This window comes from Chiloscyllium plagiosum, unplaced genomic scaffold (assembly GCF_037043375.1).
Source record: "Chiloscyllium plagiosum isolate Xiang-an unplaced genomic scaffold, Cpla_swu_hap1 HiC_scaffold_50, whole genome shotgun sequence".
In the NCBI taxonomy this organism is placed as follows: Eukaryota; Metazoa; Chordata; class Chondrichthyes; order Orectolobiformes; family Hemiscylliidae; genus Chiloscyllium; species Chiloscyllium plagiosum.
Window position 1 is genome coordinate 47,022,790 of NW_028270188.1, and position 25,814 is coordinate 47,048,603.

A 25,814-nucleotide genomic window follows, 5' to 3' on the forward strand; every position below is an offset into this window, starting at 1 on the left:
ACTACCTTCAGAGTGAGAAATTTACTCTGTATCTAACCCCGTGCTGTCACTGTCCTGGGAGTGTTTGATGGGGGTCAGTGTAGAGGGAGCTTTACTCTGTATCTAACCCCGTGCTGTCCCTGTCCTGGGAGTGTTTGATGGGGGTCAGTGTAGAGGGAGCTTTACTCTGTATCTAACCCCGTGCTGTCCCTGTCCTGGGAGTGTTTGATGGGGGTCAGTGTAGAGGGAGCTTTACTCTGTATCTAACCCCGTGCTGTCCCTGTCCTGGGAGTGTTTGATGGGGGACAGTGTAGAGGGAGCTTTACTCTGTATCTAACCCCGTGCTGTCCCTGTCCTGGGAGTGTTTGATGGGGGACAGTGTAGAGGGAGCTTTACTCTGTATCTAACCCCGTGCTGTCCCTGTCCTGGGAGTGTTTGATGGGGGACAGTGTAGAGGGAGCTTTACTCTGTATCTAACCCCGTGCTGTCCCTGTCCTGGGAGTGTTTAATGGGGGACAGTGTAGAGGGAGCTTTACTCTGTATCTAACCCCGTGCTGTCCCTGTCCTGGGAGTGTTTGATGGGGGACAGTGTAGAGGGAGCTTTACTCTGTATCTAACCCCGTGCTGACCCTGTCCCTGGGAGTGTTTAATAGGGGACAGTGTAGAGGGAGCTTTACTCTGTAACTAACCCCGTGCTGTCCCTGTCCTGGGAGTGTTTAATGGGGGGACAGTGTAGAGGAAGCTTTACTCTGTATCTAACCCTGAGCTGTCCCTGTCATGGGAGTGTTTGTTGTGGGACAGTGTAGAGGGAGCTTTACTCTGTATCTAACCCCGTGCTGTCCCTGTCACTGTGTGTGTTTGATGGGGGGACAGTGTAGAGAGAGCTTTACTCTGTATCTAACCTCGTGCTGTCTCTGTCATGGGAGTGTTTGGGGGACAGTGTAGAGGGAGCTTTACTCTGTATCTAACCCCATGCTGTCCCTGTCCCTGGGATACGGGGGGGGGGACAGTGTAGAGGGAGCTTTACTCTGTATCTAACCCCATGCTGTCCCTGTCCTGGGAGTATTGGATGGGAGATAGTGTAGAGGAAGCTTTACTCTGTATCTAACCCCGTGCTGTCCCTGTCTCAGGAGTTTTTGATGGGGGACAGTGTACAGGGAGCTTTACTCTGTATCTAACCCCGTGCTGTCCCTGTCCTGGGAGTGTTTGATGGGGGACAGTGTAGAGGGAGCTTTACTCTGTATCTAACCCCGTGCTGTTCCTGTTCCTGGGAGTGTTTGATGGGGGTCAGTGTAGAGGGAGCTTTACTCTGTATCTAACCCCGTGCTGTCCCTGTCCCTGGGAGTGTTTAATGGGGGGACAGTGTAGAGGGAGCTTTACTCTGTATCTAACCCTGAGCTGTCCCTGTCCTGGGAGTGTTTGTTGTGGGACAGTGTAGAGGGAGCTTTACTCTGTATCTAACCCCGTGCTGTCCCTGTCACTGGGAGTGTTTGATGGGGGGACAGTGTAGAGAGAGCTTTACTCTGTATCTAACCTCGTGCTGTCTCTGTCATGGGAGTGTTTGGGGGACAGTGTAGAGGGAGCTTTACTCTGTATCTAACCCCATGCTGTCCCTGTCCCTGGGATACGGGGGGGGAACAGTGTAGAGGGAGCTTTACTCTGTATCTAACCCCGTGCTGTCCCTGTCCTGGGAGTTTTTGATGGGGGACAGTGTAGAGGGAGCTTTACTCTGTATCTAACCCCGTGCTGTCCCTGTTCCTGGGAGTGTTTGATGGGGGGACAGTGTAGAGGGAGCTTTACTCTGTATCTAACCCTGTGCTGTCCCTGTCTCAGGAGTTTTTGATAGGGGATAGTGTAGTGGGAGCTTTACTCTGTATCTAACCCTGTGCTGTCCCTGTCCTGGGAGTGTTTGATGGGGGACAGTGTAGAGGGAGCTTTACTCTGTATCTAATCCCATGCTGTCCCTGTCCTGGGAGTGTGTGATGGGGGACAGTGTAGAGGGAGCTTTACTCTGTATCTAACCCTGTGCTGTCCCTGTCCTGGGAGTGTTTGATGGGGACAGTGTAGAGGGAGCTTTACTCTGTTTAAAAGACTCTCGAAGTCCTTAGTGTGTAGCTAATCTTGTGCGGTTGAAGTTTTGGTTTTCCTGTTAGACTATACTGTCCACCTTGCGGTATGTCATGGGTGAGCTCTTGCTGTAACTCCTGTTTAATCCTGTTTTCCAGTCTCCAGTATTCCTGCTCTTCCTGGACTGTGTTTGGCAATTGTTGGACCGTTATAGAGGCTTTTTTGAATTCACAGATCGCTACCTTATGGCGTTACACGACAGCACCCACACTGTGCTGTTTGGCACTTTCCTGTTCAACTGTTCAAGGGAACGGATCTATATTCAGCAGGTATGCACCTCACAATCTCTCTCTCCCTTCTCCTCCAAACCCCATCTGCTTGCTCTCCCACAATCTCTATCTCTCTCTCTCTCTCTCTCTCACTTTGCTCACAGAGTCCAGGGACACTGTTAGTTTCTCTCTGTTTTGCCTGATGACCGTATCTCTCTCTCTATCGTCAGTCTCTCCCAATAGGTATGAACACTCGAATGACCCCTTTCACCAATGACTGGTCGCTGTCTCGTAATGCGCAGCGTGTCCAGCAGGTGGTGCTGAAGGGTGGTTTCTTCTCTCGGGACGAGAGGAGCTGTCCACTACCATCGGTCTGGGACTGGTCGCTTCAGTTTCCAACTGGGCATCAGCAGTTATTCAGAAATACCCTATACAGCGGTGATACTCAATCCATGGCCCAGCATCACAACACTGAGAAGGTGAGAATCTGAATAAAAACAGATACTGTCCACTGACCCCTATATTAGAGAGGGGGGGGGGAAAATCAGCCAGGGTTCCTGCTCCTGGTCACTGCCCACTGACCCCTATATTAGAGAGAGGGGGGGGGAATCAGCCAGGGTTCCTGCTCCTGGTCACTGCCCACTGACCCCTATATTAGAGAGAGAGAGGGGGGAAATCAGCCAGGGTTCCTGCTCCTGGTCACTGCCCACTGACCCCTATATTAGAGAGAGGGGGGAAATCAGCCAGGGTTCCTGCTCCTGGTCACTGCCCACTGACCCCTATATTACAGAGAGAGAGGGGGGAAATCAGCCAGGGTTCCTGGTCACTGCCCACTGACCCCTATATTAGAGAGAGAGAGGGGGGAATCAGCCAGGGTTCCTACTCCTGGTCACTGCCCACTGACCCCTATATTAGAGAGGGGGGGGGGGGAAATCAGCCAGGGTTCCTGCTCCTGGTCACTGCCCACTGACCCCTATATTAGAGAGAGGGGGGGAAATTAGCCAGGGTTCCTGCTCCTGGTCACTGCCCACTGACCCCTATATTAGAGAGGTGGGGGGGAAATCAGCCAGGGTTCCTGCTCCTGGTCACTGTCCACTGACCCCTATATTAGAGAGAGAGGGGGGGGGGGGAAATCAGCCAGGGTTCCTGCGCCTGGTCACTGCCCACTGACCCCTATATTAGAGAGAGAGAGAGGGGGGAAATCAGCCAGGGTTCCTGCGCCTGGTCACTGCCCACTGACCCCTATATTAGAGAGGTGGGGGGGAGATCAGCCAGGGTTCCTGCTCCTGGTCACTGTCCACTGACCCCTATATTAGAGAGAGAGGGGGGGGGGGAAATCAGCCAGGGTTCCTGCTCCTGGTCACTGTCCACTGACCCCTATATTAGAGAGAGAGGGGGGGGGAAATCAGCCAGGGTTCCTGCGCCTGGTCACTGCCCCCTGACCCCTATATTAGAGAGAGAGAGAGAGTGGGGGGAAATCAGCCAGGGTTCCTGCTCCTGGTCCCTGCCCACTGACCCCTGTATTAGAGAGAGAGAGTGGGGTGGGTGGGGGGACCAGTCCAAGCTTCTGTTCTGGTCACTGCCCACTGACCCCTATATTAGAGAGAGAAGGGGGGGGGGAAATCAGCCAGGGTTCCTGCTCCTGGTGACTGCCCACTAACCCCTATATTAGAGAGAGAGAGTGGGGTGGGGGGAGGGGGACCAGTCCAAGCTTCTGTTCTGGTCCCTGCCCACTGACCCCTATATTAGAGAGAGGGAGTGGGGTGGGGGACCAGTCCAAGCTTCTGTTCTGGTCCCTGCCCATGAGCCCAGTTTATCTGCTGTTCTCCTGTGTTGCAGCGTGATGTTCTGCCTCTGAGGTCGGTCTACCTCCTGAGTAAAGGTGTGCTCCTCACTGCTACCCAGTTCCTGCCATGGAAGAACACATCGGTAACAAAGAAGCTTAGTAAACTCAGCCAGTCACTGGAGAGCCTGCTGGAGTTGGAGCAACCGCAGAGAATCTCCCCAGCTCCCTCCCTGGATCCCAGTGGCCTCTTGCTCCCTCCCATCCCAGCAGCCAGCATCCGCTTCTGGAAGAGCTGCTACCTTCGCTGGCTGACCCAGGTGGAGGTAGAGAACACCTATGGCCTACTGTCTGCTCTCACCGCTCAGATCAGCTGCCTCCGGCAGAGACTGCAGCAACAAACTAGTCAGCAGATCAATGGACTGGATCACCAGGGCAATCAGATCCCTCACTCTGATAATCAGCAAGGATCCATCACACCTCCCCCCACCGACCGAACTGACAGCACCACCATGGAAACATCCTTCTCCATGCTAGTCAGCAGTACTACACGGTAGCTCCCTGCCTGCAGTGAGCCCCAGGTGTGGTCTCTCCAGGTTTCCCAATCACAGCCACAAAGGACCAAACACAGACTTGTTTCCCAGAGAAGCGGAGCTGGGTGCTTCTGAACAAATTTCCCAAGTTGTGGATTCAGCTTGAGGGCTATTTCGCTGACTGTTCCAAGATGTTTCTAATTGCACAGGTACTGAGAGACAGGGCACGGGCAAGGGTCCAGGGATTCATTGTGGATTAAACTGTCCCCTCCCCTTCCTTCCCCCTTCCCTCATTCACTGTCATTAACTCACTCCTCAGGCTCTGGGATTGAGCAGATCTTCCCCGAGGAAAACTGACCCTTCCCCTTCCTGAGGGAGACTGACCATACTCCCCTCCTCTCCCTGATAGAGACTGACACCCGTTCCCCTCCCAGAGGTGGGGATGGGTCCTGTGGATCCCATTCTGCTGTCTGTTCTGGACAGACGGAGATGTCCTCCGCTGTTCACTTTGAGACTGAAATTGATTTTCATGTGTCCCCCCCCCCCCCCCCCCCCCCAACCCAGAGAAATGGCCGTGGACTTGGCCCAGATGCTCATCATGGATTAATAACCTGCTGTTGCTCCCCCCTCCCCTTAACAAGGTACAAACGATGGGGAATGGGAGCAGCAGCTTCAGGAAAGGGGATAGGGAATCCTTCAGTGCTCGGATTCTGTTTCCTGTCAATCCCAAGGAACAAGGGTTAAGGAAAACCAGGGAAATGGATAGAATTTACCAGAAATTCAAGATTCTGGAATCCAACGCACTTTACTTGAGCTGTGTTCACAGAGGTTGTAATGCAGTAGTCTGACAGGGCTTGCTGTTTCTATATATTTTGTACTGTAACCCAATTAACTCTAGTTTTTGACAATAATAAAGTATAGTTTTAACACTATTTTGGACTGTCTGTTGGCTGATTTAACTGAGAACAAGTAACAGGATGAACAGATCCGTAGCAGTACGTTTGAGAATAAGTTGAACTGTGGTTTTAGTAACTGTCTATCCAATTCATTTGTATGATATGGGAACATTTATTGCCTGTCCCCGAGCTGCCCTTGAGAGTGTGGGTGCTGAGCTGCTTTGCTGAACCACTGCCATCCATGTGGTGCACGTACACCAATAGTGGCCTCAGGGAGGGAATTCCAGGGAGGGAATTCCAGGATTCTGACCCAGCCACACTGAAGGAACGGAGATATATTTCCAAGTCAGGATGGCGTGAGGCTCGGAGGGCAACCGCAGGGGGTGGGGTTCCCAAGCGTTTTCTAGATGTCATTCCACATGGAAGTGGCCATGGGTTTGGAAGGTGCTGCCGAAGGATCTTTGATAAATTTCTGCAGTGCATTTTGTAGATTGTGCACATTGCTGCTGCTGCTGCTGCTGAGCGCCAGTGGTGGGGGGAGCAGATCTTTGTAGACGTTGTGCTAATCAAGCAGATAGCTTTGTCCTGATGTTTTGTGTTGTTGAAGGTATCCAGGCAGGTATTCCCTCACACTCCTGACTTGTGCTTCGTAGATGGTGGACAGGCTTTGGGGACTCGGGAGGTGAGTTACTCTCTGCAGGGTCATTAGCCTCTGACTGGCTCCTGTAGACACTGTTTATGTGGAAGATTCCATGCTGTTTAGTTTTGAGTTAATGGTAACACCCTGGGATATCGATAGTGGGAGACTGAGTGATGCTAATACCATTGAATGTCAAGGGGCCACCACCCTGGTGAGTCAGTCTCTTGTTGGTTATGGTCATTGTCTGGATGCCGTTGTCAGCCAAAACCCGGGCGCTCTCCAAATAACAACGGAACATACTGGAGAACTCAGCAGGCCTGGCAGTATCGGTGGAGAATGTAATAGGGGTAATGTTCCCAGTCCACTGACTTTTCTTCAGAACGCAAAACACTTGAATGACAAAGAAAAGCCACCTGTTTGAGGGAGGGGGGCGTCCACCAGTTTGTGGGCTGAGGGGGGGTTGACTAGATTAGGGGAGGGGTGATTGCATTTGGGAGAGCGGGTGATGGGGGAGGGGTGATTGCATTTGGGAGGGGGGGAGGGATGCCTGCATTTGGGAGGGGGATGATGGGGGAGGGGTGATTGCATTTGGGAGGGGGGAGGGATGCCTGCATTTGGGAGGGGGGATGATGGGGGAGGGGTGATTGCATTTGGGAAGGGGGGTGATGGGGAGAGTGTCTGCATTTGGGAGAGTGTCTGCATTTGGAGGGGGGGTGATGGGGAGAGGTGTCTGCATTTGGGAGGGGGGGTGATGGGGAGAGGTGTCTGCATTTGGGAGGGGGGGTGATGGAGAGAGGTGTCTGCATTTGGGAGGGGGGTGATGGAGAGGGGTGTCTGCATTTGGGAAGGGGGTGATGGGGAGAGGTGTCTGCATTTGGGAAGGGGGTGATGGGGAGAGGTGTCTGCATTTGGGAGGGGTGATGGGGAGAGGTGTCTGCATTTGGAAGGGGGTGATGGGGAGACGTGTCTGCATTTGGGAAGGGGGTGATGGGGAGAGGTGTCTGCATTTGGAAGGGGTGATGATGGGGAGAGGTGTCTGCATTTGGGAGGGGGGGTGATGGGGAGAGGTGTCTGCATTTGGAAGGGGGTGATGGGGAAGTGGTGTCTGCATTTGGGAGGGGGGGTGATGGGGAGAGGTGTCTGCATTTGGAAGGGGGTGATGGGGAAGTGGTGTCTGCATTTGGGAGGGGGGGTGATGGAGGGATGATTGCATTTGGGAAGAGGGGAGAGGGGTGTCTGCATTTGGGGCTGATGGGGGAGGGGTGTCTGGATTTGGGAATGGGGGAGGGGTGTCTGCATTTGGGAGGGGTGAGGGGGAGGGGTGACTGGATTTGGGGGAGGGGTGATGGGGAGGGGTGACTGGATTTGGGAGAGGGGATGATAGGGAGGGGTGATTGCATTTAGGAAGGGATAATGGGGGAGGGGTGACTAGATTTGGGAGAGGGGAGGGGGGTGTGAGGTGGGAGGGAGACCCAGGGACATCCAGTTGGTGATGAGACCCAAGGGAAGGGTCCAGTGTTTACACAAAATGAACGAGGGTGGGAAAGAGGTTGTTTTCCAGCATTGAGAGGGTGTGGGGAAGGTGGGGCAGTTCTCCTCGGTCCTCCAGGACACAGAGGGTGCTGTGTTTGGTCCTCCGAGAGAGAGGGGGCGCTGTGATCGGTCCTCCAGGACACGGGGGCGCTGTGATCAGTCCTCCAGGGCACAGGGGGCACTGTGATCGGTACTCCAGGCGAGATAGAAGGCGCTGTGATCGATCCTCCGGAAGAGAGGGAGTGCTGTGATTGGTCCTCCAGGGCACAGGGGGCGCTGTGATCAGTCCTCCAGGCGAGAGAGAGGCCGCTGTGATCAGTCCTCCAGGAGAGAGGGGGTGCTGTGATCGGTCCTCCAGGCGAGAGAGAGGGTGCTGTGATTGGTCCTCCAGGAGAGAGGGAGGGTGCAGTGATCGGTCCTCCAGAAGAGAGGGGGGCGCTGTGATCGGTCCTCCAGGAGGGAGGGGGTGCTGGGATGTGTCCTCCAGGACAGAGGGGGCGCTGTGATCGGTCCTCCAGGAGGGAGCGGGCGCTATGATGGATCCTCCAGGACGGGGGGGGGGGGGGGGGCGCGCTGTGATCGGTCCACCAGTAGACAGGGGGCGCAGTGATCGGTCCTCCAGGCGAGAGTGGGCGCTGTGATCGGTCCTCCCGGAGACAGGGGGCGCTATGGTCGGTCCTCCAGGAGAGAGAGGGGGCACTGTGATTGGTCCTCCGAGAGAGTGAGGGGGCGCTGTGATCGGTCCTCCAGGACAGAGGGGCGCTGTGATCGGTTCTCCAGGATAGAGGGGCCGCTGTGATCGGTCCTCCAGGACAGAGGGGTTGCTGTGATCGGTCCTCCAGGACAGAGGGGGCCGCTGTGATCAGTCCTCCAGGGCACAGGGGGCACTGTGATCGGTACTCCAGGCGAGAGAGAAGGCGCTGTGATCGATCCTCCTGGATAGAGGGTGCGCTGTGATCGATCCTCCAGGCGAGAGGGGGCGCAGTGATCGGTCCTCCAGGCGAGAGGGGGCGCAGTGATCGGTCCTCCAGGCGAGAGGGGGCGCAGTGATCGGTCCTCCAGGAGAGAGGGGGCGCAGTGATCGGTCCTCCAGGAGAGAGGGGGCGCAGTGATCGGTCCTCCAGGCGAGAGAGAGGGTGCTGTGATCGGTCCTCCAGGAGAGAGGGGGCGCAGTGATCGGTCCTCCAGGCGAGAGAGAGGGTGCTGTGATCGGTCCACCAGGAGAAAGGAGGGGGGGGGGGGGGCGGCTTTGTGTGATCAGTCCTCCAGGAGAGAGGGGGCGCTGTGCTCAGTCCTCCAGGAGGGATGGGGCGCTGTGCTCAGTCCTCCAGGACAGAGGGGGCGCTATGATCAGTCCTCCCAGGGCAGAGGGGGCACTGTGATCGGTCATCCCAGAAGAGAGGGGCACTGTGATCGGTTCTCCAGAAGAGAGGGGGCACTGTGATCGTTCCTCCAGGACACAGGATGCACTGCGATCGGTCCTCTAGGGGGAGCGGGGGCGCTGTGATCAGTCCTCCAGGACACAGGGGGCGGCTGTGATCGGTCCTCCAGGAGAGAGCTGCCGCTGTGATCGGTCCTCCAGGAGAGAGGGGGCGCTGTGATCAGTCCTCCAGGAGAGAGCTGCCGCTGTGATCGGTCCTCCAGGAGAGAGCGAGGGCTCTGTGATCGGTCCTCCAGGAGAGAGGGGGCGCTGTGATCAGTCCTCCAGGAGAGAGTGGGCGCTGTGATCGGTCCTCCAGGAGAGAGCGAGGGCTCTGTGATCGGTCCTCCAGGAGAGAGGGGGCGCTGTGATCGGTCCTCCAGGAGAGAGGGGCGCTGTGATCGGTCCTCCAGGACACAGGGGGCGGCTGTGATCGGTCCTCCAGGAGAGAGCTGCCGCTGTGATCGGTCCTCCAGGAGAGAGCGAGGGCTCTGTGATCGGTCCTCCAGGAGAGAGGGGGCGCTGTGATCAGTCCTCCAGGAGAGAGTGGGCGCTGTGATCGGTCCTCCAGGACACAGAGGGCGCTATGATTGGTCCTCCAGGGCAGAGGGGGCACTGTGATCGGTCCTCCAGGAGAGAATGGGCGCTGTGATCGGTCCTCCAGGACACAGAGGACGCTATGATCGGTCCTCCAGGGCAGAGGGGGCACTGTGATCGGTCATCCAGGAGAGAGGGGGCGCTGAGATTGTCAGTCCTCCAGGACACAGGGGGTGCTTTGATTGGTCCTCTAGGAGAGAGGGGCCGCTGTGATCGGTCCTCCAGGAGAGAGGGGGCGCTGTGATCGGTCCTCCAGGACAAAGGGACGCTGTGATCGGTCCTCCAGGACACAGGGGGCGCTGTGATCGGTCCTCCAGGACACGGGGCGCTGTAATCGGTCCTCCAGGACACAGCGGGCACCGTGATCGGTCCTCCAGGACAGAGAGGGCGCTGTGATCGATCCTCCAGGACACAGGGGGCGCTGTGAACGGTCCGCCAGGACAGAGGGGGCGCTGTGATTGGTCCTCCAGAACACAGGCGGCGCTGTGATCGGTCCTCCAGGACACGGGTGCGCTGTGATCGGTCCTCCAGGACACAGGGGGTGCTGTGATCGGTCCTCCAGGACAGAGAGGGCGCTGTGATCGGTCCTACAGGACACAGGGGACGCTGTGATCGGTCCTCCAGGACACAAGGGGTGCTGTGATCGGTCCTCCAGGACAGAGAGGGTGCTGTGATCGGTCCTCCAGGACACAGGGGGCGCTGTGAGCTGTCCTCCAGGAGAGAGGGGGCACTGTGATCGGTCCTCCAGGATACAGAGGGCGCTGTGATCGGTCACCCCAGAAGAGAGGGGGCGCTGTGATCGTTCCTCCAGGACACAGGGGGTGCGGTGATCGGTCATCCAGGACAGAGGGGGCGCTATGATCGGTCCTCCAGGATACAGGGGGCGCGGTGATCGGTCATCCAGGATAGAGTGGGCGCTATGATCGGTCCTCCAGGACACAGGGTGCACTGTGATCGGTCCTCTAGGGGAGCGGGGGCGCTGTGCTCGGTCCTCCAGGACACAGGGGGTGCTCTGATCGGTCCTCCAGGGCAGAGGGGGCACTGTGATCGGTCATCCAGGAGAGAAGGGCCGCTGTCATCGGTCCTCCAGGAGAGAGGGGGCGCTGAGATCGGTCCTCCAGGAGAGAAGGGCCGCTGTGATCGGTCCTCCAGGGCAGAGGGGGCACTGTGATCAGTCATCCAGGAGAGAAGGGCCGCTGTCATCGGTCCTCCAGGAGAGAGGGGGCGCTGAGATCGGTCCTCCAGGAGAGAAGGGCCGCTGTCATCGGTCCTCCAGGAGAGAGGGGGAGCTGAGATCGGTCCTCCAGGAGAGAGGGGGCGCTGTGATCAGTCGTCCAGGAGAGAGGGGGCGCTGAGATCGGTCCTCCAGGAGAGAAGGGCCGCTGTCATCGGTCCTCCAGGACAGAGGGGGCGCTGTGATCAGTCCTCCAGGCAAGAGAATGGGCGCTGTGATCGGTCCTCCAGGAGACAGGGGGCACTATTATTGGTCCCTCCAGAAGACACAGGGGGCGCTGTGATCGGTCCTCCAGGAGACAGGGGGGCACTATTATTGGTCCTCCAGAAGACACAGGGGGCGCTGTGATCGGTCCTCCAGGAGACAGGGGGCGCTATGACCGGTCCTCCAGGAGAGAGAGGGGGCACTGTGATCGGTCCTCCAGGAGAGAGAGGGGGCGCTGTGATCGGTCCTCCAGGAGAGAGAGGGGGGCGCTGTGATCGGTCCTCCAGGAGACAGGGGGCACTATTATTGGTCCTCCAGAAGACACAGGGGGCGCTGTGATCGGTCCTCCAGGAGACAGGGGGCACTATTATTGGTCCTCCAGAAGACACAGGGGGCGCTGTGATCGGTCCTCCAGGAGACAGGGGGCGCTATGACCGGTCCTCCAGGAGAGAGAGGGGGCACTGTGATCGGTCCTCCGAGAGAGTGAGGGGGTGCTGTGATTGGTCCTCCAGGAGAGAGGGGCCGCTGTGATCGGTCCTCCAGGACAGAGGGGGCGCTGTGATCGGTGCTCCAGGAGGGGGGGGGGCGATGTGATCGGTCCTCCAGGAGAGAGGGGGCGCTGTGATCGGTCCTCCAGGACAGAGGGGGCGCTGTGATCGGTCCTCCAGGAAAGAGAGGGGGGGGCGCTGTGATCGGTCCTCCAGGAGACAGGGGGCGCTATGACCGGTCCTCCAGGAGAGAGAGGGGACACTGTGATCGGTCCTCCAGGAGAGAGAGGGGGCGCTGTGATCGGTCCTCCGAGAGAGTGAGGGGGTGCTGTGATTGGTCCTCCAGGAGAGAGGGGCCGCTGTGATCGGTCCTCCGGGAAAGAGGGGGCGCTGTGATCGGTGCTCCGGGGGGGGGGGGGGCGCTGTGATCGGTCTCCAGGAGAGAGGGGGGCGCTGTGATCGGTCCTCCAGGAGAGAGGGGGCGCTGTGATCGGTCCTCCAGGACAGAGGGGGCGCTGTGATCGGTCCTCCAGGAAAGAGAGGGGGGGGGCGCTTGTGATCGGTCCTCCAGGAGAGAGGGGGCGCTGTGATCGGGCCTCCAGGAGAGAGAGTGGGCGCTGTGATCGGTCCTCCAGGACAGAGAGGGCGCTGTTTTCGGTCCTCCAGGACAGAGAGGGCGCTGTTTTCGGTCCTCCAGGACAGAGAGGGCGCTGTGATCGTTCCTCCAGGACAGAGGGGGCGCTGTGATCGGTCCTCCAGGACACAGGGGGCGCTGCGATCGGTCCTCCAGGACACAGGGGGCGCTGCGATCGGTCCTCCAGGACACAGGGGGCGCTGCGATCGGTCCTCCAGGACACAGGGGGCGCTGTGATCGGTCCTCCAGGACACAGGGGGCGCTGTGATCGGTCCTCCAGGACAGAGAGGGCGCTGTGATCGGTCCTCCAGGACACAGGGGGCGCTGTGATCGGTCCTCCAGGTCACGGGGGGGCGCTGTGATCGGTCCTCCAGGACACAGGGGGCGCCGTGATCGGTCCTCCAGGACACAGGGGGCGCTGTGATCGGTCCTCCAGGACACAGGGGGCGCTGTGATCGGTCCTCCAGGACACAGGGGGCGCCGTGGATCGGTCCTCCAGGACACAGGGGGCGCTGTGATCGGTCCTCCAGGACACAGGGGGCGCTGTGATCGGTCCTCCAGGACACAGGGGGGCGCTGTGATCGGTCCTCCAGGACACAGGGGGCGCTGTGGGCCGGTCTCGGCGGTTGGGCCCCTCTTGATTTCCGGTTCCGGATCGTCTCGGAGACGGGGGTTGGGCGGAATGGCGGCCGGACCGATCAGTGAGAGGAACCAGGGTAAGGCCCCCCCCGGGGGGGGGGGGGGGGATGGGGATGTCCCGGGGGTGGGGGAGGGTCAGTGTCCCCCCCCCCCCCCCCCCAGTGTATAAAGGGGAGGGGGGTCAGTGTCCCCCCCCCCCCCAGTGTATAAAGGGGAGGGGGGTCAGTGTCTCCCCCCCAGTGTATAAAGGGGAGGGGGGTCAGTGTCCCCCCCCCCCCCAGTGTATAAAGGGGAGGGGGGTCAGTGTCTCCCCCCCAGTGTATAAAGGGGAGGGGGGTCAGTGTCCCCCCCCCCCCCAGTGTATAAAGGGGAGGGGGGTCAGTGTCTCCCCCCCAGTGTATAAAGGGGAGGGGGGTCAGTGTCCCCCCCCCCCCCAGTGTATAAAGGGGAGGGGGGTCAGTGTCTCCCCCCCAGTGTATAAAGGGGAGGGGGGTCAGTGTCCCCCCCCCCCCCAGTGTATAAAGGGGAGGGGGGGTCAGTGTCTCCCCCCCAGTGTATAAAGGGGAGGGGGGTCAGTGTCCCCCCCCCCAGTGTATAAAGGGGAGGGGGGTCAGTGTCCCCCCCCCCCCTCAGTGTATAAAGGGGAGGGGGGTCAGTGTCCCCCCCCCAGTGTATAAAGGGGAGGGGGGTCAGTGTCTCCCCCCCAGTGTATAAAGGGGAGGGGGGTCAGTGTCCCCCCCCAGTGTATAAAGGGGAGGGGGGTCAGTGTCTCCCCCCCCAGTGTATAAAGGGGGAGGGGGGTCAGTGTCTCCCCCCCAGTGTATAAAGGGGAGGGGGGTCAGTGTCCCCCCCCCCCCCTCAGTGTATAAAGGGGGAGGGGGGTCAGTGTCCCCCCCCCAGTGTATAAAGGGGAGGGGGGTCAGTGTCTCCCCCCCAGTGTATAAAGGGGAGGGGGGTCAGTGTCCCCCCCCCAGTGTATAAAGGGGAGGGGGGTCAGTGTCTCCCCCCCAGTGTATAAAGGGGAGGAGGGTCAGTTGTTCCCCCCCCAGTGTATAAAGGGGAGGGGGGGTCAGTGTCCCCCCCCCCCTCAGTGTATAAAGGGGAGGGGGGTCAGTGTCCCCCCCCCCCCCAGTGTATAAAGGGGAGGGGGGTCAGTGTCCCCCCCCCCCCCAGTGTATAAAGGGGAGGGGGGTCAGTGTCTCCCCCCCAGTGTATAAAGGGGGAGGGGGGTCAGTGTCCCCCCCCCCAGTGTATAAAGGGGAGGGGGGTCAGTGTCTCCCCCCCCAGTGTATAAAGGGGAGGGGGGTCAGTGTCTCCCCCCCAGTGTATAAAGGGGAGGGGGGTCAGTGTCCCCCCCCCCCCCCCCCAGTGTATAAAGGGGAGGGGGGTCAGTGCCCCCCCCCCTCAGTGTATAAAGGGGAGGGGGGTCAGTGTCCCCCCCCCCTCAGTGTATAAAGGGGAGGAGGGTCAGTGTCCCCCCCCAGTGTATAAAGGGGAGGGGGGTCAGTGTCCCCCCCCCCTCAGTGTATAAGGGGAGGGGGGTCAGTGTCCCCCCCCCCCCAGTGTATAAAGGGGAGGGGGGTCAGTGTCCCCCCCCCCCCCAGTGTATAAAGGGGAGGGGGGTCAGTGTCCCCCCCCCCCAGTGTATAAAGGGGAGGGGGGTCAGTGTCCCCCCCCCCAGTGTATAAAGGGGAGGGGGGTCAGTGTCCCCCCCCCCCAGTGTATAAAGGGGAGGGGGGTCAGTGTCCCCCCCCCCAGTGTATAAAGGGGAGGGGGGTCAGTGTCCCCCCCCCCGTGTATAAAGGGGAGGGGGGTCAGTGTCCCCCCCCCCCCCCCGTGTATAAAGGGGAGGGGGGTCAGTGTCCCCCCCCCTCAGTGTATAAAGGGGGAGGGGGGTCAGTGTCCCCCCCCCCCCCCGTGTATAAAGGGGAGGGGGGTCAGTGTCCCCCCCCTCAGTGTATAAAGGGGAGGGAGGTCAGTGTCCCCCCCTCAGTGTATAAAGGGGAGGGGGGTCAGTGTCCCCCCCCCTCAGTGTATAAAGGGGAGGGGGGTCAGTGTCCCCCCCCTCAGTGTATAAAGGGGAGGGGGGTCAGTGTCCCCCCCCTCAATGTATAAAGGGGAGGGGGGTCAGTGTCCCCCCCCTCAGTGTAAAAAGGGGAGGGGGGTCAGTGTTCCCCCCTCAGTGTATAAAGGGGAGGGGGGTCAGTGTCCCCCCCCCCCCTCAGTGTATAAAGGGGAGGGGGGTCAGTGTCTCCCCCCCCTCAGTGTATAAAGGGGAGGGGGGTCAGTGTCCCCCCCCCCTCAGTGTATAAAGGGGAGGGGGGTCAGTGTCCCCCCCCCCAGTGTATAAAGGGGAGGGGGGTCAGTGTCCCCCCCCTCAGTGTAAAAAGGGGAGGGGGGTCAGTGTCCCCCCCTCAGTGTATAAAGGGGAGGGGGGTCAGTGTCCCCCCCTCAGTGTATAAAGGGGAGGGGGGTCAGTGTCCGTCCCCCCCACCCCCAGTGTATAAAGGGGAGGGAGGTCAGTGTCCCCCCCCCCCAGTGTATAAAGGGGAGGGGGGTCAGTGTCGTCCCCCCAGTGTATAAAGGGGAGGAGGGTCAGTGTCCCCCCCCCCCCGTGTATAAAGGGGAGGGGGGTCAGTGTCCCCCCCCCAGTGTATAAAGGGGAGGGGGGTCAGTGTCCCCCCCCTCAGTGTATAAAGGGGAGGGGGGTCAGTGTCCCCCCCCTCAGTGTATAAAGGGGAGGGAGGTCAGTGTCCCCCCCCCCCCCCCCCCGTGTATAAAGGGGAGGGGGGTCAGTGTCCCCCCCCCCCCAGTGTATAAAGGGGTGGGGGGGTTCAGTGTTCCCCCCCCACCAGTGTATAAAGGGGAGGGGGGTCAGTGTCTCCCCCCCCCCCCAGTGTATAAAGGGGAGGGGGGTCAGTGTCCCCCCCCCCTCAGTGTATAAAGGGGAGGGGGGTCAGTGTCCCCCCCCCCCTCAGTGTATAAAGGGGAGGGGGGTCAGTGTCCCCCCCCCTCATTGTATAAAGGGGAGGGGGGGTCAGTGTCCCCCCCCCAGTGTATAAAGGGGAGGGGGGTCAGTGTCCCCCCCCTCAGTGTATAAAGGGGAGGGGGGTCAGTGTCCCCCCCCTCAGTGTATAAAGGGGAGGGGGGTCAGTGTCCCCCCCCCTCAGTGTATAAAGGGGAGGGGGGTCAGTGTCCCCCCCCTCAGTGTATAAAGGGGAGGGGGGTCAGTGTCCCCCCCCTCAGTGTAAAAAGGGGAGGGGGGTCAGTGTCCCCCCCTCAGTGAATAAAGGGGAGGGGGGTCAGTGTCCCCCCCCCCCCTCAGTGTATAAAGGGGAGGGGGGTCAGTGTCCCCCCCCCTCAGTGTATAAAGGGGAGGGGGGTCAGTGTCCCCCCCCCCCTCAGTGTATAAAGGGGAGGGGGGTCAGTGTCCCCCCCCCCCAGTGTATAAAGGGGAGGGGGGTCAGTGTCCCCCCCCTCAGTGTAAAAAGGGGAGGGGGGTCAGTGTCCCCCCCTCAGTGTATATAGGGGAGGGGGGTCAGTGTCCCCCCCCTCAGTGTATAAAGGGGAGGGGGGTCAGTGTCCGTCCCCCCCACCCCCAGTGTATAAAGGGGAGGGAGGTCAGTGTCCCCCCCCCCCAGTGTATAAAGGGGAGGGGGGTCAGTGTCGTCCCCCCAGTGTATAAAGGGGAGGAGGGTCAGTGTCCCCCCCCCCCCCCCGTGTATAAAGGGGAGGGGGGTCAGTGTCCCCCCCCCAGTGTATAAAGGGGAGGGGGGTCAGTGTCCCCCCCCTCAGTGTATAAAGGGGAGGGGGGTCAGTGTCCCCCCCCTCAGTGTATAAAGGGGAGGGAGGTCAGTGTCCCCCCCCCCCCCGTGTATAAAGGGGAGGGGGGTCAGTGTCCCCCCCCCCAGTGTATAAAGGGGTGGGGGGGTTCAGTGTTCCCCCCCCACCAGTGTATAAAGGGGAGGGGGGTCAGTGTCTCCCCCCCCCCAGTGTATAAAGGGGAGGGGGGTCAGTGTCCCCCCCCCCTCAGTGTATAAAGGGGAGGGGGGTCAGTGCCCCCCCCCTCAGTGTATAAAGGGGAGGGGGGTCAGTGTCCCCCCCCCTCAGTGTATAAAGGGGAGGGGGGGTCAGTGTCCCCCCCCCAGTGTATAAAGGGGAGGGGGGTCAGTGTCCCCCCCCCTCAGTGTATAAAGGGGAAGGAGGTCAGTGTCTCCCCCCCCCCCCTCAGTGTATAAAGGGGAGCGGGGTCAGTGTCCCCCCTCAGTGTATAAAGGGGAGGGGGGGTTCAGTGTCCCCCCCCCACCAGTGTATAAAGGGGAGGGGGGTCAGTGTCCCCCCCCTCAGTGTATAAAGGGGAGGGGGGTCAGTGTCCCCCCCCCCACCAGTGTATAAAGGGGAGGGGGGGTCAGTGTCCCCCCCCCAGTGTATAAAGGGGAGGGGGGTCAGTGTCTCCCCCCCCTCCCCCGTGTATAAAGGGGAGTGGGGTCAGTATCTCCCCCCCCCCCTCCCCCGTGCCTAAAGGGGAGGGAGGTCAGTGTTCCCCCCCCCGTGTATAAAGGGGAGGGAGGTCTGTGTCTCCCCCCAGTGTGTAAAGGGGATGTGGATGCCTGTGTTCCCCCCCCCCCCCCCCCCGTATAAAGGTGGGGGGTGTCCTTTGCAGTCCCTGTGTGTGTAAAAAGATAAGGCTCCATCCACATTTCCAATTCCTCATTGATTGAGTTCACCCTGCCACCCCCCCACACACCCACTGTCTCCCTATTCAAATGGATCATTCCATGTTTCCCACAATGTTACTACATTTGCTCGATCTTTGCCTACCCAGTCATCTGACCCTTGCTGTAATTGGATATTGTACAACCTCATTTCCTCCTGGCTTCACCTCAATTTCCATTAGCTTGACCCTCACAAACACTGGCTCTCTCTGGAGGTTTCAACACGTTGAGCTCTCTGTCTCTCGTCAGCAACAGATTCTCCTCATTTGTTGAAAGTGATGGTTAATTGGGGTCTGTGACTGCTTGGATTTCCTTTGCATCTTTTATTAAATAGCAGACAGAGAAATGTAATCTTCCAGCCTGAAGGAGATCGAGACAGGCAATGATATAATCTTTGTAGATGAACACGAATGCAAAAATGTTGAAGGATGAACCGAAATGGACAAAATTGCCCTGAAGAAGGGCTTATGCCTGAAACGTCGATTCTCCTTCTCCTTGGATGCTGCCTGACCTGCTGTGCTTTTCCAGCAACACATTTTTAAGCAATAACTCTGGTGGTGTCAAGTACAAGTACACAGTACAAATGTCAGTCTCAGTCAGAGAAAATAACCTAAACTCCAGTGAATATGGTCCCTAACCTATCCAGAGTCGTCTCCTACATCAGCCCTGCCATCCTGGTATCAGGCTGGGAAACCTTCACTACACTCCCTCCATCACAAGAGCATCCTTCCTCAGATGAGGAGACCAAAACTGCACATGGTACTCCAAATGGGGTCTCATCAAGGCCCAGTACCTACTATGAAGGCCAACATACCATTTACCTTCTTCATTACCTGCTGCAGTTACTGTGAACTTACAGTGACTGGTGCACGAGGACACCCAGGTCTCATTGCACCTCCCCCTTTTCCAATCTGTTGCCATCCATAATGTCTACATGTCTGTAGATGAGAAGTTCATTTTAAACCAGTTGTCAGATGCTTGTCTAACCCCTGCAGTGATCTATTCTCCCTGCTGGGGTACACCTGATTAGTGTTCAATCATTTTCGACTGTTTAATTCAACCCATTGCCTCTTTGCTTGAGTAGAAAGTGAGGTCTGCAGATGCTGGAGATCAAAGTTGAAACTTTATTGCTGGAACAGCACAGCAGGTCAGGCAGCATCCAGGGAACAGGAGATTCGACTAAGAAGGGCCTGTGCCCGAAACGTCGAATCTCCTGTTCTTTGCTTGAGTATGCAAACTCCTCTCGCTCTCTCTCTCTCTCTCACTTACTGTCTCTCTCTCTCTCTCTCTCACTCACTCTCTGTCTCTCTATTTCTCTCTCTCACTCACTCTCACTCACTCTCTCTCACACTCATTCCCACTTACACTCACTCTCTCTCTCTATTTCCAACTCTGTCTCACACACACTCTCTCTCATACTCACTCTCTATTCCTCTCTCTCTCTCACTCACTTTCTCTCTCTCTCTCTCTCTCTCTCTCACTCTCTCTCTCACTCTTTCTCTCTGTCTTATCCACAGGAAGACATTAACTAGGATATTGAGTGACCACAATAAAAGTGCTTGAATAAGATGTTTCCTTTGAACATTTTGTCTCCTAGATGCGACAGTATATGTGGGTGGTCTGGATGAAAAGGTGAATGAGCCGTTGCTATGGGAACTCTTCCTGCAGGCTGGGCCGGTGGTTAACACCCATATGCCCAAGGACAGAGTGACTGGGCAGCATCAAGGTGAGAACATTAGCATGGCTGGATGTAAACTCAGCTCACTGTCTACGGAGCATTCATCCCTCCAATAATTCACTGTTAATGAATGGAGCTTGAGATGATGGGGAGCTTACAGCTGAGTTTGCCACTGCACCGGGTGGTGCTGGCATCCTCTGTAGGCAGCTATGTTGTTTTCCCGCTCTGTGGGCTGACCTCCTGTTGGGCGTCGTGCCACACTGGGCAATGGGCGGGGATCTCCGGATCTCTCTCTCTCTCTCTCTCTCGCTGATGTTCCTCCTGCTTGGTGCACTGTTGCCCACCCTTTGCCTGACACTGGTTTTTATTCTCTCTGTTCCAGGATATGGCTTTGTGGAATTCCTGAGTGAGGAGGATGCAGACTATGCCATCAAGATCATGAATATGATCAAACTGTACGGAAAGCCAATCAGGGTCAATAAGGCCTCAGCTCACAACAAGAACCTGGATGTTGGTGCAAACATATTCATTGGCAACCTGGATCCGGAGATTGATGAGAAACTCCTGTACGATACTTTCAGTGCTTTTGGGGTCATCCTGCAGACTCCCAAGATTATGCGGGACCCTGACACTGGCAATTCCAAAGGCTATGCCTTCATCAATTTTGCCAGTTTTGATGCCTCTGATGCTGCCATAGAGGCGATGAATGGGCAGTACCTGTGTAACCGGCCTATCACTGTGTCCTATGCCTTTAAGAAGGACTCCAAGGGCGAGAGGCATGGCTCAGCAGCTGAACGCTTGCTGGCTGCGCAGAACCCTCTGTCACAGGCCGACCGTCCTCATCAGCTGTTTGCTGATGCTCCTCCTCCTCAGGCCTCTCAGGGTAATGTGGTGTCCAGCTTGGCAGCAGGAGTGCCCCCTCCAGGTAAGCATTCTTCCGTCTCCCCATTCCGACTGACTGCAGCCATCGGCTCAGAGGGAGGTTCAGGGTCAAAGTGCTCTCTGGGTCACGTGAAGATCGGGCTGTTGGGATAACATAGAACAATATAGCGCAGAACAGGCCCTTCGGCCCTCAATGTGAACTATTCTCAGCTCGTCCCCCTACACTATCCCAAAATCATCCATGTGCTTATCTAAGGATTGTTTAAATCGCCCTAATGTGGCTGAGTTGACTACATTAGCAGGTAGTGCATTCCACGCCCTTACCACTCTCTGTGTAAAGAACCTGCCTCTGATATCTGTCTTAAATCTATCACCCCTCAATTTATAGTTATGCCCCCTTGTACAAGCTGACGTCATCTTCCTGGGAAAACGTATTTCACTGTCTACCCTATCTAATCCTCTGATCATCTTGTATGTCTCTATCAAATCCCCTCTTAGCCTCCTTATTTGCAATGAGAACAGACCCAAGTCCTCATAAGACCTTCCCTCCAGACCAGGCAACAGCCTGGTAATTCCCGCCTCAGGCGACTGACTGTGTGGAGTTTGCACGTTCTCCCCGTGTCTGCGTGGGTTTCCTCCGGGTGCTCCGGTTTCCTCCCACAGTCCAAAGATGTGCAGGTCAGGTGAATTGGCCATGCTAAATTGCCCGTAGTGTTAGGTAAGGGGTAAATGTAGGGGTATGGGTGGGTTGCACTTCGGCGGGTCAGTGTGAACTTGTTGGGCCGAAGGGCCTGTTTCCACACTGTAAGTAATCTAATCTACTATCCAAAATCCCCTCTGCACCTTTCCCAATGCTTCCACATCCTTCCTGTAATGGGGTGACCAGAACTATACACAATATTCCAAGTGTGGCCGCACTAGCGTTTTGTACAGTTGCCGCATGATATTGCGGCTCTGAAACTCAATCCCTCTCCCAATGAAACCTAACACACTGTGTGCCTTTTAACAGTACTCTCAACCTGGGCGGCAACTTTCAGGGATCTATGTACATGGGACTCCAAGATCCCTCTGCACATCCACACTACCAAGAATCTTTCCATTGACCCAGTTTTCTGCCGCCTTGTTATTCTTCCCAAAGTGCATCGCCTCACATTTAGCTGCACTGAACTCCATTTGCCACCTCTCAGCCCAATTGTGCAGTTTATCCAAGTCCCCCACAACCTGTAACATTCTTCCACACTGTCCACCCCTCCACTGATTAGACCCTAGACGGGAAGAGAATGGATTCAGTGGGGAAGGTTTTTGGAGTAGCAGCCTATGGGTCTTAGGATGCACAAGGTGCTGCTCCCTATCTCTGAGCGAGGGAGGGGGGGGCGAGGGGGGTCTTGGTCTGTACTATCAGCGGCTCCCTGGCACAGGACAGGGGGCTGTGGTTTAATGGAGACCATGCTCCTGAACACTCGGGTGGGTGGGGGGGGGTGTTCTTTGGTGTTGTGATCAGCCACCGCTTTCTTGTCTCTTACTCTCTCCCCCCACCCCCCCATCTTGTTCCCCCATGCCCTCTCTGACAGGTATGCCACACCCAGGATCATTCCCACCTCCAGTGCCTCCACCAGGGGCAATACCACCAGGGATGCCCCCAGCAATGCCACCTCCAATGCCACCCAGCACATCCGCGCCTGGACCACCAGCATCTGGCCCACCGGGGACGACGCCGCACCATGTGGGACCTCCGTTTCCTCCGGGAGGTATGCCCCATCACGGTGAGTATTACACCCTGACAGCGATACTGCTGAGACTGTGGCCAGTGGTGATGCTAAAGTAACCTGTGCTTGTCTGTCTGTCTGTCTGTCTGTCTGTCTATCTCTCACTCTGTCCAGGAATGCACCCAATGCAGGTGCCACATCATGGACCACACAGCATGGCTCCCCTGTCTGGTGGGCCAGCACAGAATGCTCCTCACCGACCTCCCCCTCCTGGAATGCAGCATCACAACCCTCCTCCCATGGTGATGCCCCCTCGCGGACCCCCATTTGGACATCACATGGGTAAGGAGGGGCTCTGTGTGGGATCGACAGTCTGGGGAAATATTCCGACTGTGATGTGGCAGAACAAGTTGAGGAAGATGCTAAAGCTCTCAGGCTCAGGTAGTTATTTCTGGAGGAACGGAACGCAAAAGCGAGTAACTGATAGTGAATCCCTCAGAAACCACTGGTCAAACCTGCTCACTTAGAACACAGCAGCTTTCCGTTTTGGCAGACCCATCTTACAAAAGAAGCCTTGAAGAGGGAGATTTAACAGACAGGCCCCAGGGCAAGGTGACTTCACTCTGTGTGGAGAGACTGGAGTCCCAGAGATTGTTCCTGTTGGAGCAGGGAGGTGTAACAGGAAATTGGACTGAGGTGTTCAAAATTGTGAAGGAGTAAATAGGAGCAGCTGTCTGGTCAGACACGACGATCAGGAGGCTGAGGGTCAGATTCTAACCTCCCTCCCACTTGCTGCATCACAGTATCACAACCTCCCAGGGAAAGGGTGAACAGAGAGAGAATCATCATTCTCTGTGGGACCACAGGAGAGGGTGGGTCAATAGGGCTCTGTGTGGAACCAGAGAGGGGGTTTCTCTGTGTGTGTGTGTGTGTGTGTGTGAGAGAGAGAGAGAATGGGGAGAGGGTGGGAGAGCTGTGTGTGTATGTATGAGGGGCCGAATGGGGATGGTGTGGGGGATATGTGTGTGTGTGTGTGTGGGGCTGAATGGGGACGGGGTGGGGGATGTGTGTGTGTGTGTGTGGGGCTGAATGGGGACGGGGTGGGGGATTGTGTGTGTGGGGGGGGGGCTGAATGGGGGCAGGGTGGGGGATGTGTGTGTGTGTGGATGTGGGCTGAATGGGGACGGGGTGGGGGATCTGTGTCTCGGGGGAGCTGAATGGGGGCAGGGTGGGGGATGTGTGTGTGTTGGGGGGGGGGATCTCTGTGTGTGTGGCAGAGGAGCTGAATGGGGATGGGGGGGTGTTTGTGTGTGTGTGGGGCTGAATGGGGATGGAGTGGGGGATGTGTGTGTATGGGGGGGTCTGAATGGGGATGGGGTGGGGGATGTGTGTGTATGGGGGGGGTCTGAATGGGGATGGGGTGGGGGATGTGTGTGTATGGGGGGGGTCTGAATGGGGATGGGGTGGGGGATTGTGTGTGTGGCTGAATGGGGACGGGGTGGGGGATCTGTGTGTGTGTGTGTGTGGGGCTGAATGGGGATGGGGTGGGGGGGTGGGTGCTGAATGGGGGGAGGGCTATCCCTGTGTGCAGTGCAGCGGGGTGCATCTCTCTGTCCAGGGTGGGTGTGATTGACTGTCCCTTGGTAGGGGTGGGACTAGGCCTTCCTGTGTTAGTCAGATGGCAGCTGTGTGTGAGACCATAGTTGGAGGTTTCTTGACTGTGGAACTGAGGGATTCTTAGAGAATCTGAGCGGGCTTTTCCAAAGAGGGGCACAACTGTGTTCTCTGTTTCCTCTGTTCTATTTAATCTCCTTTCCTCTCTCCCACCTGTAGGACCACCCCCACATGGAATGCGTGGGCCCCCACCTCCAATGCCCCCGCCCGGGTTCAATGGCCCACCACGTCCTCCACATTTTGGATTTGCGCGCGGTCCACTCATGCCCCCACGTGGTGGTACCCGGCTCCCACTGCCCCCCCGAGGATTACCGCGAGGGCCCCTCCAGCCTCAGTAATGGTGACCACTGCCTCAGAGAGCCGCGGCAGCTCCTCAGGGAGCTGTGTTTGTCAGTAAGACACTGTCTGGATCAGGATGAGCTTGTAGCTGCTACAAACCGGATCACATCAATGGCTTCCCGTGCTCCGAGATTTCACAAACAACCTGGAACACGCGGCCTGCGCAGTGGGTCACTGTATCACTCTAACCAGGCTCTTGGTCACTCTCACTGTCCCTCTGGAGTGTGAGGGCTGTTGGCTGGTGAATGGAGACCGGTCCTGAGTTGCTGTATGTCTGAGAGCTGTTCCCTTTCAGACCGAAGTTTTCATGATGATGTCTCTGCCCACCCTACAAGGCTGATGTAAATCAGAGAATTAACGTTACTGTGGACCCAACAGTTCCCTGATACACCCCTGACTCTCCATGAGAGGGGTCATGCTATTGCTGTTACAGTGAGAGGGGTGGTGTTAGAGGTCAGCCCAGGCTGGGGGAGGGGGTTAAGAGGTTAGCTCTGGGTCTGGGGAAGGGTGGGGTGGTTAGAGATCAGCCCTGGGAGGGGAGAGGTTAGAGGTCAGGGCCAGGCTGGGGGAGGTGGGGGAATTAGAGGTCTGCCCGGGCTAGGGGGAGGGTGTTAGGGGTCAGGCCCAGGAGAAGGTGGGGGGAGAGGTCAGCACCGGGAGGGGAGGAGGAGGTTAGAGATCGGGCCCAGCCTGGGGGAGGGGCATGTTTGAGAGTCAGGCCCTGCCTGGGGGAGGGGGATGTTTGAGAGTAGGCCCAGCCTGGGGGAGGGGGATGTTTGAGAGTCAGGCCCAGCCCAGGGGAGGGGGATGTTTGAGAGTCAGGCCCAGCCCGGGGGAGGGGGATGTTTGAGAGTCAGGCCCAGCCCAGGGGAGGGGCATGTTTGAGAGTCAGGCCCAGCCCAGGGGAGGGGGATGTTTGAGAGTCAGGCCCTGCCCAGGGGAGGGGGATGTTTGAGAGTCAGGCCCAGCCCGGGGGAGGGGGATGTTTGAGAGTCAGGCCCAGCCCGGGGGAGGGGGATGTTTGAGAGTCAGGCCCAGCCCGGGGGAGGGGGATGTTTGGGAGTCAGGCCCAGCCCAGGGGAGGGGGATGTTTGGGAGTCAGGCCCAGCCCAGGGGAGGGGGATGTTTGAGAGTCAGGCCCAGCCCGGGGGGAGGGGGATGTTTGAGAGTCAGGCCCAGCCCGGGGGGAGGGGGATGTTTGAGAATCAGGCCCAGCCCGGGGGCGGGGGATGTTTGAGAGTCAGGCCCAGCCCAGGGGAAGGGGATGTTTGAGAGTCAGGCCCAGCCCAGGGGAAGGGGATGTTTGAGAGTAGGCCCATCCCCGGGGGAGGGGGATGTTTGAGAGTCAGGCCCAGTCCAGGGGGAGGGGGATGTTTGAGAATCAGGCCCAGCCCAGGGGAGGGGGACGTTTGAGAGTAGGCCCAGCCCAGGGGAGGGGGATGTTTGAGAGTAGGCCCAGCCCGGGGGAGGGGGATGTTTGAGAGTAGGCCCAGCCCGGGGGAGGGGGATGTTTGAGAGTCAGGCCCAGCCCAGGGGAGGGGGATGTTTGAGAGTCAGGCCCAGCCCGGGGGCGGGGGATGTTTGAGAGTCAGGCCGAGCCTGGGGGAGGGGGATGTTTGAGAGTCAGGCCCAGCCCAGGGGCGGGGGGGTGGGTGCGGTTTAAGGGTCAGTGGTCAGGGTGTGAGGGTGTGGAGAGGCAAGGGGAGTGAATTGTGTGTCCGGTTATAATTGACACCATTCTCAAACGCAGTCTCAGCTCCTTCTGTTCCATGTACTTTTTTCCAAGAGATGTGATACATTTTTAATAAAACTTGTTTGTGATTTTTTTTGTTGTTGTCCTACGATCATTCAATCAGCCATGGTTCAAGGAAGAGGTACTCTCAGACACCAGGAACATAACAATA

At 58.0% G+C, this 25,814-nt stretch overlaps 2 protein-coding genes and 1 non-coding gene across 5 annotated transcripts in view; 2 read left to right on the plus strand and 1 right to left on the minus strand.

Moving 5' to 3' along the window:
- mtmr11 (myotubularin related protein 11) overlaps positions 1–5,563 on the plus strand; it is a 73,137-nt gene extending 67,574 nt beyond the window's left edge. For both annotated transcript variants that reach the window (XM_087985015.1, XM_087985016.1), the window contains 3 exons: positions 2,205–2,375; positions 2,546–2,794; positions 4,155–5,563. In XM_087985015.1, the coding sequence (XP_087841141.1) occupies positions 2,205–2,375; positions 2,546–2,794; positions 4,155–4,655 (921 nt within the window). In that variant the 3' untranslated portion in view covers positions 4,656–5,563. The remainder of the gene's footprint in view (positions 1–2,204; positions 2,376–2,545; positions 2,795–4,154) is intronic.
- Positions 5,564–12,867: 7,304 nt separating this feature from the next.
- Positions 12,868–24,407, plus strand: sf3b4 (splicing factor 3b, subunit 4). Of its 2 annotated transcripts, none has more exons than XM_087985000.1 (6): positions 12,868–12,993; positions 19,229–19,357; positions 19,692–20,234; positions 21,763–21,954; positions 22,072–22,239; positions 23,731–24,407. In XM_087985000.1, exons 1-6 carry the CDS (start codon positions 12,960–12,962, stop codon positions 23,907–23,909), a joined length of 1,245 nt encoding a protein of 414 aa, XP_087841126.1. In that variant the 5' UTR covers positions 12,868–12,959; the 3' UTR covers positions 23,910–24,407. The 2 variants fall into 2 exon arrangements, with proteins under 2 accessions (XP_087841126.1, XP_087841125.1); XM_087984999.1 differs by having other exon boundaries at positions 22,072–22,338; positions 23,731–24,405.
- LOC148135290 (small nucleolar RNA SNORA57) lies at positions 15,589–15,741 on the minus strand. The gene has a single exon (XR_015755405.1). It is a non-coding gene; the product is annotated as a small nucleolar RNA SNORA57 (small nucleolar RNA).
- Positions 24,408–25,814: the final 1,407 nt, after the last annotated feature.

Excerpts from the sequence above, each read along its gene's own strand:
- sf3b4 (XM_087984999.1), top strand. The coding sequence starts at position 12,960 with ATGGCGGCCGGACCGATCAGTGAGAGGAACCAGG. Across the intron at positions 21,955-22,071 it reads GGGAGGTATGCCCCATCACG|GAATGCACCCAATGCAGGTG; the intron begins GTGAGTATTACA and ends CACTCTGTCCAG. Across the intron at positions 22,339-23,730 it reads GCTAAAGCTCTCAGGCTCAG|GACCACCCCCACATGGAATG; the intron begins GTAGTTATTTCT and ends TCCCACCTGTAG.